The sequence below is a fragment of the Fringilla coelebs genome, assembly GCF_963513975.1.
Source record: "Fringilla coelebs genome assembly, chromosome: 2".
Lineage (NCBI taxonomy): Eukaryota > Metazoa > Chordata > Aves > Passeriformes > Fringillidae > Fringilla > Fringilla coelebs.
Window position 1 is genome coordinate 112298890 of NC_140029.1, and position 12318 is coordinate 112311207.

Sequence of the window (12318 nt, forward strand, 5' to 3'; positions counted from 1 at the left end):
TTATGGATTCTTCTGTGAAGGCTCCCAGTGACAGCTCTTCTGCCCGAGCTGGGCAAAAGCAGCTCTTATACAGGGTTCAGGGGTGTTGGAAATCGTCCAATGCAAGGGTTAAGGGAAAGTCACCTGTAGTCTTACAGAGGGATAAGCAGGGGTCCGAAGGTGGAAGAGAGGGGCTTCTGAGGTCCGGTCACCTTGACTTGGCATTTCCCATCTTAGGCTGCTGAACTCCAGAGAAGTCTCGCAGGCTCTGGGCCTGCCACACGCCAGGATGTCTGCTCAGGGCCGGTGTCTGGGGGGGTTTGGGGTCCGTGGCTGGGTGCGGGGCCGTGGCTGGGGCCGCGGCTGCTGCGGCTCCTGGGGCTGCGGGGGCAGCGGGCGCTGCTGCAGGCGCTGCTGCCTCGGGGTGGGCTTGGACGGAGCCTGGGGCAGCTCCCGCGGGCACCTCTCGTGGTCCATGGGCAGAGTCTGCATCACTCGCTCCTCCTCTGCAACAACACAAGGACCCCACAGTCACACATCCGCCAAGGAGTCAGAAAGACGCGGAAATGGCCTCGGCCCAAGCGAGAAAAAGCCAAATGTTGGGTTTTAGATGCCGCTCTCACCATGATATTTTATGAAAAATCCCTTTGCCAGGATTTCTTCTCCTGGGAAGCTTCAGCTTCTCCCTGTTTTGCTGCTTTGGAATGTGATTTGGAGAAGTGTTTACCCAGCATGTGAATTGTTTTTAATTAATGACCAATCACAGCCAGCTGTGCCGGACTCTCTGAGTCTGTCACGGGTTTTTATTATCATTCTTCTCTAGCCTCCTGACGTATCTTTTCTCTATTCTTTTTTGTATAGTTTTATATGATATACTATAGTTTTAATGTATAATATAATATAATATAATATAATATAATATAATATAATATAATATAATATAATATAATATAATATAATATAATATAATATAATATAATATAATATAATATAATATAATATAATATAATATAATATAATATAATATAATATAATATAATATAATATAATATAATATAATATAATATCAGCCTTCTAAGAACTTGGAGTCAGCTTCTCATCTCTCACCTCGTCCCGGGGACCCACCCAGCACCACAACACCAGTGAACAGCAAAAATCACCTTTGCCTGCACCTTCCAGGCCAACACCAAAGCTTTTGGCTGCCTGGCAGATATCACGGTACCTGGAGCATTTGGGAGAGCTCTGCCCTGCCTGTTGGGGGAACCAGCTTTATCAAGGAGACATCAATGGACACCCCAGACTGAGCTGCTCTGTCCCCTTTCGGAGGCTACTGAAGGGAAAGCGAGGTCTAACCCCAGGAAGCAACATCAAAGCACTCTGCCCTGCCTTTGTGCTGGGGCTTCCAGACTCCTGGCAGGCAGAGATCCCTTTTGCCAGCATTAATTTTCACACACAAAGAAGTAAATTCATTCTGGCTGACTTCTGATCACTGACTCATTGTTTCTGAAATATCACTCATCTTAACTTAGGGATTGAGGGATTTACCTCTCGAGACACTGAGTTGGCCTTAAACTGACAGCAAACTGTTTCAGAGAGGCTAGACACTGTAAAATAATCACTAAAATATTAGTTTTCATTTTCTCAGGCTCATTTTCTTAGTTCCTGCTGAATCCAGGCCCAAGAACTGAGGCTATGGTGTCACTGCACAGCTGAGGCAGCAATCTGTACCACTCAAAAGAGAACAGCCACAATGTAAAATAATACTCAGGTGGCTTTCTCAAGGCACATATCAGAAAGTGAGACTGGCAATGCCAGCTGATCTGCACACATTCACCATATGCTAAAACCAGGTCATTGCTCATGTCAGGGCAGGGAAAATGCTCCTGACCACAGGGTTGCTGTCAGTGGGAAGCTCTAATATTTTACTTTGCTGGATAGCAAAACAAAGCCTCTTAAACACTTACCATAAACTACTGCATTCCTTTTTGCTTTCCTCCTTCTGATACAATAAATAACACAAATCACAAAGATGACAAAGAAGACTGCACCTCCTGCTATGCTTAAGATGAGGTAAAAGTCCATCTTGCCTAGTTAAGGGGATGAAAGAGGATGTTAGATATAAAGAAATCACTTGCACAACATCTACTTAGAATTCTGTATTTTCTTCCATTGACTTTAAAGGCAGACCAATAGACACCCCACCCTTTGCCTTTTACCTGCTGACAGGAGAAAGTTGCTGTTCCTTATTGTTGAGAATTTTGAGTGCTCCCTGATGGATTCAAGTTCTGCAGAAAACTGAAACCAGAGCATTCATGTGTGCCAGCTCACTGTATTTAAATTGCCACTTGTTTTAGGCAAAGTGTATTTTGCTTTTTCTGTGCCTGTTTCTCCCAGATGAGTGCAAGAGGAGTCAGGAGAGATTCACATATAATTGCACTTCCATGGAAAGCTGGCTGAGCTAAAGCCCACCTGAAATGCACCTTGCCTCCTAAGGTCAAAATTCAAGGTGATTGGCCTCAAATGCAAGAGCACAGAGGGCAGCAGGCTTAGAAACAGGTTTGACTCCAAGATGAGGGATTTTTAATCTACTGTGGAGCTGGCAGAGTCCTGCCACTACACAGAAAATTTGAGAGGTATTTAGTTTTGGTAGAAAGAGTAATGCTCCATGGTCTTAGGGGGTTTTTGGTATCTGAGAAATGCTATGTTTGTACCTAAAAGATCATTGGTATTTCTCTGTTAATGATGTGAGGAAAAAAAAAACAACACAAACTCTCCAACCCAATTCACCCTGTGATGAAAGAGTGTTTCTCAAGGGTGAGAAAAAGTGAAATCAAAATTGCCTAGATGATGGCCAGTGTCTGCCCATAGCAGCAGTGCAGGCAGACCTGTGCTTGCCTGGCTTGTGTCCTGGCGTGGGCAGCTTTGGCCAGCACTTCCTCAGCCAGACAAGGTGTTTGGGATGGTTTGCCTTGACTTAAACAGATCTAATCCAGCAGCACACTTTCATACCTGGCTCCAAAGTCAATGCCACGTCCTGCTTGCCCCTTCCCAGTGCTAACATCAATCATCAATGGGACTGTGCAGTCCATCAGGTCAGGCAGCAGCAAAAAAATGCATTGCTTGGCTATTTTTGAGATCAGGAGGATTATACAGGAGGCAACAGCTGCACAGGAGAGCAGTGGCCATCCTGTCCCACAGCTCTTCAGCCCTTCAGCCAGCCTCAGCAGACCTGGGATCACTTCAGTAAAGCCTTTATGCCTTAGGGCTCACTCCCTCCCTTCTCACACCATGGGCTGTCCTTCAGACATGGACTTTCCCTAAATTCACTGTGGCAGAAACAGGTGAAAATTGGAAACACTGAGCCAGCTCTTGTGAGAACCCCCTCCAACTCTCCACCAGCTCCAGCAGGAATCTGGAGTAAGAGAATGCTTCCAGCAGAGCACTCGTGGTTGGGTGGGATGAACCCAAGCCTGGCAAATTCAAGGACTTTTCCTCAGCACTGCACTGGAATTCTGAACTTTAAACACCACACCCAGTGTCATACCAGTGTGACCTGTCCTTTGTTTGTGCCTTAACTTGCAGAATTTTTATGTGGGAGGCTGACAACTGTGATGACTTCTTTTGCCTACTGAATCATTTTCAGCATGACTCTTCCCATTTAAAATGCAATCCTTTCAGTTCCTTTTGCTGCATCCGTGGTTAACTGAAGAGAAAAACCTTGGTACAGTTGAGCCATGCTTATCTGACCCATGTAACCCTGAATAAAAATCCTCCTGAACTTCCTTCCTGATCTCTAGGCCAAGCTGAAGAGCCCAAGCAGCTTATTTTTCCCCTTGTGAGAGGACTCAGCAGGCAACCACCACATGGATAGATGTGATCAGGGAGAGTAGAAAACCACAATGGATTTCCCCACAGGGGAAGGGGAGGAGCAAAACCCCTCTCACACCCCACTGCCCTCAGCAGTGGTCCACCCTGGCACACTCTGACAAAAGAGATTTCTTACCTGAGCAGTTAATTACTTTTTCAGCCATTTTTTCACTGATTTGGTTCTTAGCAACGCATCGGAACGTCCCAGAATTCCACCCGTGCCATTCCAGCACTGTGGCATTCTTTTGGATTTTTTTGCCATTGGGTTGAGTCAGTTCCATTATAAACACTTCATCCTTGGCCTTCTGTTTGGCTTCACACTTGACTGACACACTTTTATTCCTGCACTCAGTGATGAGGATTGGCTGGGGGACGGGTTCTGAAAAAGAAGGGAAGAAGAGAGAATTAACCCCAAATCAGCAGCTAATGAGACCACAGAAGAATGAAGAGCAAATTAGATCTCTACTGCAGAAGTAACGAGGCAATAATAAAGAAAAAGCAGAGCAGTAGCCTGCACAGTTGGCCCAGTAAAGCAGAGCTGGACACCAGGCAGGTGAGGAAGCTGAGTCTTCAGGTGGGTGGAAGGGATCCAGAGCCACAGCCACTCCACCTCTGGGCCCTGTGTTTTGGTGCAAGGGAAGTTGATCCTGTTCTCCTGTGCCCATCAGGGAGAGATTTTCTCTAAAGCAGGAAAAACTATGAAAAGCTCCTTATGATGCTCTGTGTGCTACCAGCAGCACTCAGCAGGCACAACAGCACAGCATGGAAGGCCATCAACCCAGAATGGAGAGCACAAAACAGACACTTCAGCTCTCAGTGTGGTTATGACAGAAAAAACTGATTTCTGTCGCTTCTTACGCCCTGCAAACAACTTGCTCCCTTTTGGTTCCAGTTTCTCTATCACTGGTGGCGCTGAAAGAGAGGGAAAACCTGCAGGGTTTTCTTCAAGTAAGGGCAACTGCCAGGGACAGCAAATGAAAAATAATTATTTCTGCCTTTAAGATCAGATTTTAAAAATGTCAGTGCCGCCTGTAGTTACAGGCTGAGTAAATCATGGAGATAATAAACTCTAAAGCAAATAAGGACTGCTCATAGCACATGCAGTCAAGGTTCACAGCACAACGTTCACAGCCACCCCTTCCTTGGTAAGCCCACTCCTCCTCTGCAAACTGGAACCCATTACTCAGGGAAACATCCCAGTGGGAAAAATTAGAGTCCAGGTGCTAGAGCTGTGTGAGGATAACATTGGGGCAATTTTATTTTTTTTTTTAACAACTGTTTGTCCAGCCCTAGTAACAAAGGGCCAGCCTGGCTGACAAATTATTCTAGCACCCCACAGTTACTGCAGGACTTCCAAAACAATGTGTCAGAGTAATGCAACCTCTGTGCTGCACAGCAGAGGAAATGATGCAGCACACAGCTGGGCTGGAGCATTAACCTTGACCTGAAATGAGGACACCCCAATGACAGCAGAGTGGCTTCAAACATGAGCAAGAAGCATCAGGCCCTGATGACTTCCTGAATCTGTTTACAGTAACAGCTCCCAAAGCAGTGAGACACCCTCACTGCTCAGCAGCCCCTCCGACTGGGGCCTCCCATTGCACAGGAACCCTGCTAAAACCATTCCAGCTGTCATTGCTGCCTCAGTAAGGCTTCATTTCTGCAAGCCCAGCTGGTGCCACAAACTCAAGATGCTGGCAAAGGTGTGCACAGGGACTGAAGGAGGACAGCACAAAGCTATCCCCTTACTGGGGAAAAAACCCATGCTGTCCTACAGCTTAGAGGTCTGGAGAGGCCACAGCAGCTGTTAAGGAGCAGAACAGCCATCCCCATCATCCCTACTCACCCCAAAACCCTTGGGCTGCTACTGCTCTGATCTCTTAGGACAAGATCCAGCACAGGAATGGAGGATGCCCTCATGCCTTGAGCCCAAGCAGCTGAAAGCCCGAGGTGTGTGCTTCACTGTGCTTCAAAGAGCACAGTCTTTATATTTGTTGTGTTGTGCTGTGCAAGGATGAGGGTGCAGGAGCCTTCTTCCGCAGCAAGTTCAGCTCCTACTGCAGTTTATCTCAGGGGGGGTGACTGCTGGCTATTTTGTATGTTAGAGCAAAAATGGAGTGGGATTCCATTGCCTGGATGAAGGCATTTAATGCCACCTGGACTCCTGAGCTCCCCTCGAGGGGCTGGCAACACAAGTTGCTCGGCTTGCTGGACCGCAGGCCAGAGAACAAAAGTCATAACTCAGAACCTCACAACTCAGTCATAACTCAGCAGCTCATGAAAGGGCACCAGAAATACCCCAAAACCCACAGTGCATCAGCCACAGCTGTACCTCACACAGGCTGCTGTGCTCCTAGCAGGGGTTTCTGGAAGCAGGATGCTGCTGGAGCCCAGTCCCCTCTCAGGGTCCCACCCCAGCTCAGGGTCTCAGCCCCGTTTGTGGTGCTGCAGGAGGGCTGAGCACCCTCACCTGCTGTCAGTGTGAACCTGCTCACAGCTGCTTTCTTGGGCACTGCTAGGAACCTGCTGGCTGACAAACAGGGGAGCCAGAAAGAAGCCAGGGATTTGAGGCCATCAATCAGAGCAAGAGAAGGGAGGAGAGAGGCAGGCTGCTGTCAATGGCAGGAAGACAAAGTTATGTCCCACAGAAATCCTCCCACTCTTAATCAGAAAGGAGGGCACTGAGTAGGAAAGGTTGTGGGAGAGATCAGACAACACCAAATCTTGATCAGCTCTCCTGAGCATGGCATGGGAAAGACAAAAACTCACCCTGAACAAAGAGCGTTACATTTTCTTCTGCCTTCAGCTTCCCATCCTTCTGATAAACCACCACTGTGTATCTCCCACTGTCCTCCTTCTTCAGGTGCTGGATTTGCAGAGTCCCATTTTGGAGGATGGCACACCTGCACTGCTCCTTGTTCGCAAAGTACCTGCCTTTGTTCTCTCTGATCTGAACCAGCCTTTGTCCCTCTTTCCTCCACGTGGCCTCGTAGATGCTCCCAGGAGCAGTGATGCTGAGGAGAGCCGTCTCATTCACTGGCTTGTAAATCCAGCTGGTGCTGGAGCCTGTGGAGGGAAGCACAGCCAGCCCCTCAGTTGTCCCCAGCAGCCACAGCAGTCACCCAGAAGGTTGATTTTTGCTATGCCACCTCCTTCCTGAGCTGCCTAAGCCTCTCTGCTTTACTGATGCCATCTTCTTCCCCTGCCCCAAAATATTTCTTGATTGTTCATTAGATAAATGCCAGCATCCAATTTAATTCTGAGAGGCAAGAAAGCTAAGAGCCCAGCTTTCAAAAGCTGAATTTATACCCTGGCTGACTCCCTTAGAGTGATTCTGGATGCCAAGATTCATGGCCTCCCATTCACTTTAACACGAACTTAGCCCTTCCTGAAAAGAAGGTCACTGCTGTGTTTTGCATATGGCACAGGCTGGTACCCAGAAAACTGCAAACAGCAAAAATAGTCACATCCCTGGACAGCAGAATCATTTCAGCAACCCCAGTGATAGCAATGATGATAATAACAGCAGCCCATGTCAAGCTGTGAGTGAGTGTAAGGCACTGAACTGTGGGCACACCCACAGCAGTGCCCCCCTCTCCCATCCCAGTTACTCTGCCCCACTGGAATGCATCCACTTGATTTTTCTAGCACAGGATCCTGATGGGGCAAGTGAGGCAGGAAGAAACAGCTACCAGCATCTGAGGGGCTGCTCATTACAAGAAAAGCAATTGCCAAAAAAACCCCAAAAATCTTTTCTCTTCCTTTGATTCCAGGTCCCTTCTCCAGAACAGTGAAGAGTAGGAGCTTCCCAAAGGTGGTGTCAGGACTGGGAAGCACCTGAGCATGGGGCTGCCAGAGGGGATATTCCCTAAACACCCACCACGTGTCCAGCAGTGGGGATGATGCGCTCCTGGAGCAGTGCCCAGGCGCTCTGCCCGCTCCCTCTGGGCTGCTCCCCTCCAGCCACTGCCCTTGCAGGCCCCATTTCTGGTGAGCCAGAATTTAGGAAACTTTGCTAGGAGGTCACTCCAAGCGAGGAACTGTCCCCACCCCCGTGGCAGGTGGACAAACCTGCAGGAGGAGGGCGAAATCTGCGTGCAAGCGTCAGGTGGGATAAGCTCGCTGGCACCTGAAGGTGCGTGCTCAGAGCCACAGCTTATTCAGTTTGTCATTTTCTTGTGTTCATTCCTCCTCAATTTACAGGGTGAAGCCAATCAGCAGGAGGAGATTTCCCTTCCCATCACCTCACGGAGCTGATTCTGCTCGAATTTTATGTATTTTAAGTACTTTTACCCCCACAGAGAGAAAAACCTGTGTTTATGCATATTTTTATTACAGTCCCTCACTCCTTGTATCTAGGATAATGATAAATGGCACCACAGAGGGGAAACTGAAACCCAGTGGCTATTTCATTAAACTAACAATATTAGAGATAATCAGAGAACTAAAATAGCATGCCTCTGCAACAAGAACATTAATGCTGTAGCGCTCCTGGCAATTCACCACCTCCAAAGAGAGGTTATTTTTCCAGCATTGCCTTTCTTGCAAGGTATTTGATATATCTAATGAAATGTCCTGAAATAAAGCTATCAACTAAACAAGCCTTGGAAGCAGCTATGCCCCACACAGATGACACTACACATTACACCCCAATATTTGATTTCTGATACTTGTTTCTGCTCAGTCATGAACAAGTATTTAGAGCTAGTAATAGGATTTCTTTGCATAACAGATACTACTTATATTTTCTCTCTGAAAGTAAAGAAAAAAGGTAATCTGAGTTTTCAAGGATAATTCAATGGCATCTCTGTGGACCAGAGACATCTCTAGGTATTGATCTGATCTCCATCGTCTTTCTAGTGGAAAGCTGAGTGTCCCACATGTATGATACTAAAAATCTGTTTTGCTAATGAAACAACACTTCTGATAAAAATGCCCACTAAAATGTGCTCCAAAGGGCAGAAAGGTTTTAACTGAGAGGCAACAGCTCACTCACAGTCACAAGAAAGAGTTAAAAGAAAAAGCTCCCATAGTAATTTTAGAGAAGGAAGGAAGTCTCTGAAACAATTTTCCATTCAAGGGAATAATCCTTATTTCTGCTGGGGAAGATGTTTTATAGATTGTGTACATAAAAAGAAGAAATCCTTATTTATCTATTAATTTTGTTCTTGAAGAAAAGCAAAGCATTAAACAGCCATACATACAAACTTAGTGGAATGAAACAGAGGGGAAAAAAATTATGCAGGCTTGTATTGTCACCAAGTCTTAAAACCTTCTCTAATCTATGAGTTAACACCTTAATTAAGTTTTTAGATTAATATTTTAAAAAATAATGAGAACAATAATATGGAAAATATAAAAAATATATGCAGTTGCTTGCTGTTTTCACATCTTAGACTTCAGCTCCACTCAAGACACTGAAATATATCACTCTGTTAATATTTATGGAAGAATATAAATTGTACTTTCAAAAGATTTGCACATCTTTGATAAGAAAAGGAAATTACATGCGATAATGCACAGTGAACTGGATCTCTAATGTAGTACAAGCTGCCTTGAGGGCAGAAAGCAAACTGTATGCTGACATTTCTCATTACACATGTGCCAAATTAAGGCTCATTAACTTAAAACCAAAACTCTTTACAGCTTATTATTATAACTGGAATAGGAAACTCAGGTCCTGCCCTCCCCCTGGCTGAAAATTAAATCAAATAATAATAGCAATAACCCAGATGTCTTCACTCATTGGAAAAGTGGAACAAGTTTCTTATCAGCAGCAGCCCACCAAGTTGTAAATGCTTTAAAATGCAATTTTAACATCAGCCCAAAAGAGCAAAAAACTGTAAGAAAAACTCACATTTTACACTGGGAAATAAAAGCAGCAAGCACTTGACTAGGAAAATCCTCCTAAAGTTCATTTTCAGGGTCAAAAAACATCCAGTGTTGCCTTGTCTAGTGACAGCTCCTGGCAGGTGAACAGACTTTCTGCTGTGAGCAAGCAGTGGTGGGACATGTCGGTGCAGCCTCTGTGCCCTCCTCCTCTCCTCCAGCACTTCTCATTTCTAGCAGGGGCGGAAACAAGCCTCAACTGGGTGCTTTGTCTGCATGGAGGCAACATGGAGACAACAAAGAAAATGGGCACTACGATGCAGGAATGCCCTGGAGGTTTGTCCCCCCAGCTGGAGGGCCAGATGGGGCCCTTGTCCTCCTCAGTGCTCACCTGAAGAGCTCAGCTCCAGCATCCACCTGAAAAACACCAATCACTTGGGTTTTTTAAGTTTTAAAAGTTTAATGATAGTAAAATGGTTATAAAAATAACAATACAATTAGAGTAATAATAATTTGGACAATTTGGATTAGGACAATATGAGACAACAGAAACAGAGAGTTGTGGATGTCCAGGTACCTTTTTCTGGGCTTTTCACAATCCACATGCCACCATCCTAGTGGGAGGGATGCAGTTTTGGGGTGGGGGAGTGATGGGAACCCCAATTCTCCCCCACAGCCTCAGCAGCAGCAAGGGGAGAGCAAGCCCAGGACCCCCAGTGAGGAGCAGGTGGCTGTTGGACAATGCTTGGAAAGGAGACCCACTTCCCTTGGAAAGCAGCAGGATCAGCTTGGCATCAACATCTGGTGTATGAGGGGCTGGCCAGAGCCACAAACGCTTCCTGCAGGCAGGGCCAGCCCCTGCAGCAAGCTGTGAGAGGGGTGAGCATGGAAGGGGGTGAGAACTCTGCCTTGATGTAGCCACAAACCAGCCCTGAAGCTGGCTGCTGTGGGAAAGAGGAAAGAAGCTGCAAGGGGCTAGGTCCAAAAACATGAGAGAAGCTAATGAAGCCCTTATCCCTGATTCCAATACGAAACAGATGGAGTGGTGAGGATTTTGAATCTTATCCTCATCACCATAATTCCTCTGCTTCAGTAGCCACCGAAATCTTCCAGCTTTTTGTCACAGACTTAGGCCAAGAAAGAAGACAGAAGAAAATCTGTGGCACCAGAAATGTACAAGAGTAGATAAATCTTGCTTGTTCATTCATGTCATTCTTCCTCCTTGAGGTTAAAGGAAGGTCTTGTAAGACCCTTCCCCTTCTCCAGCTTAATCATTTTTTACTGGTATTAATGAGGTTTAAAAAAGCACTCCTTGCAGGAAAACCTAGTTTTTCTTCCTTCTTTCTGCTATTGTTTCCTTCCAAAGAACACACAAAGGAGGCACGCACAAAAGGAGAGAGGAAGCAACAGCAGCAAGATCACATTTCTGTGCCTGACCTCCACCCTCTGTGGCAAGAACAAGCTGAGGGCAGGGGCTGCCACACTCAGGTATCTCCTCAGCCAAGCAAGCTGTGTCAAACTCCTGGACACATCTGCTTCCAGCCCAAGCACCTAAAGAAATTTGGGCAAAGGCGGCAACCCTGATTTCTCCTGTTTTTTGAAGGTTTTTTGCTGGGTCCATCAAACAGAGCAGAGGAAAGCCCAGCACGCTGAAACCACTGTCCATGCTCTGCTCAACTTTGTCTGTCTTCTTCTTCTTCAGGGAAACATCCCTCAAAGCCCCTGCCTGCTGCCAGGGTACCCCTGCATGTTGTCTGTTTGTCGGCATGTTCACCCTGCCAGCACACTGGGGTGGGGATTGTCATGGTACAAATGAAATGCAGAGGGGAAGATGTGTGCCTGTGTAAATGTGAGAGAGAAAAAACAGGTAAAGCTCCATAGTGGTAGAGCCAGGTGTAAAAGAATTCCCTGTATCCATACTGAAGGCCACTACTTCCAGTCAATCGGTTTGGCATGCTCACATGCCACACACAATCTTCTGAACTCACAGCTGAAATCGGTCAGACCAAAAGCCCCGATGGTCCAGCTCACCAAACATCCAGCTTGCTGTTGGAGCAACAGGTAGGCAGGAGCAAGAACCTGTTTGTAAAGGATGTAAAATGTCTGTTCGAAGGTGAGCAGTGAAGAAGCACTCGAGAGAAGGGCTGAGGGCTCAATGGCTGATGTCCCACGGTCACTGCACATCACAGAGGTGACACCAGGCCTTGGCATTCCTGCATTGGTGCACGGGCACAAAATCCACTTGCAAGACCTTGAGTAACAAAAGCCAAAAGCACAGCCAAACCTGCAAAAGGGGCACACCACTCACCTGCAGCAAGAGTTCCCCATGAGATCCTGGCATGTGTGTGGTCTGTCCCAAAAGCAGCCCCTTTTCTAACCAGCTGGAGAGAGACAAAGCAGCCCATTTCTATAAGCTCAGTCTTCCTGCCAGATGACAAATGGGGAAATGTCAATATTCTGCCAGCTTTACCCTTCTTCCCCTCTTGAAAAGCAAGGCAATGTCATGCTGCAGTCCTGACTGGGCTTTGATCCCCATTTTAGAAGAAGGACTTTTTGGCTGTTACGTGGAAGGAGGCACTCTATCTTGTTACACTGACATCCCAGCAGAAGGCACTGAGGAGAAGGTGCCTGAAGGTGTCTCTG

The 12318-nt window shown here is 46.6% G+C and overlaps 1 protein-coding gene across 1 annotated transcript; it reads right to left on the reverse strand.

Annotated features, from left to right (window-relative positions):
* Positions 1–276: 276 nt before the first annotated feature.
* On the reverse strand, positions 277–9764 carry CD2 (CD2 molecule; the record flags this gene model as incomplete). The annotated part of the gene is made up of 5 exons (XM_084226756.1): positions 277–485; positions 1944–2066; positions 3983–4225; positions 6616–6912; positions 9704–9764. 5 exons carry the CDS (start codon positions 9762–9764, stop codon positions 277–279), a joined length of 933 nt encoding a protein of 310 aa, XP_084082882.1.
* Between the last annotated feature and the right edge of the window lie 2554 nt (positions 9765–12318).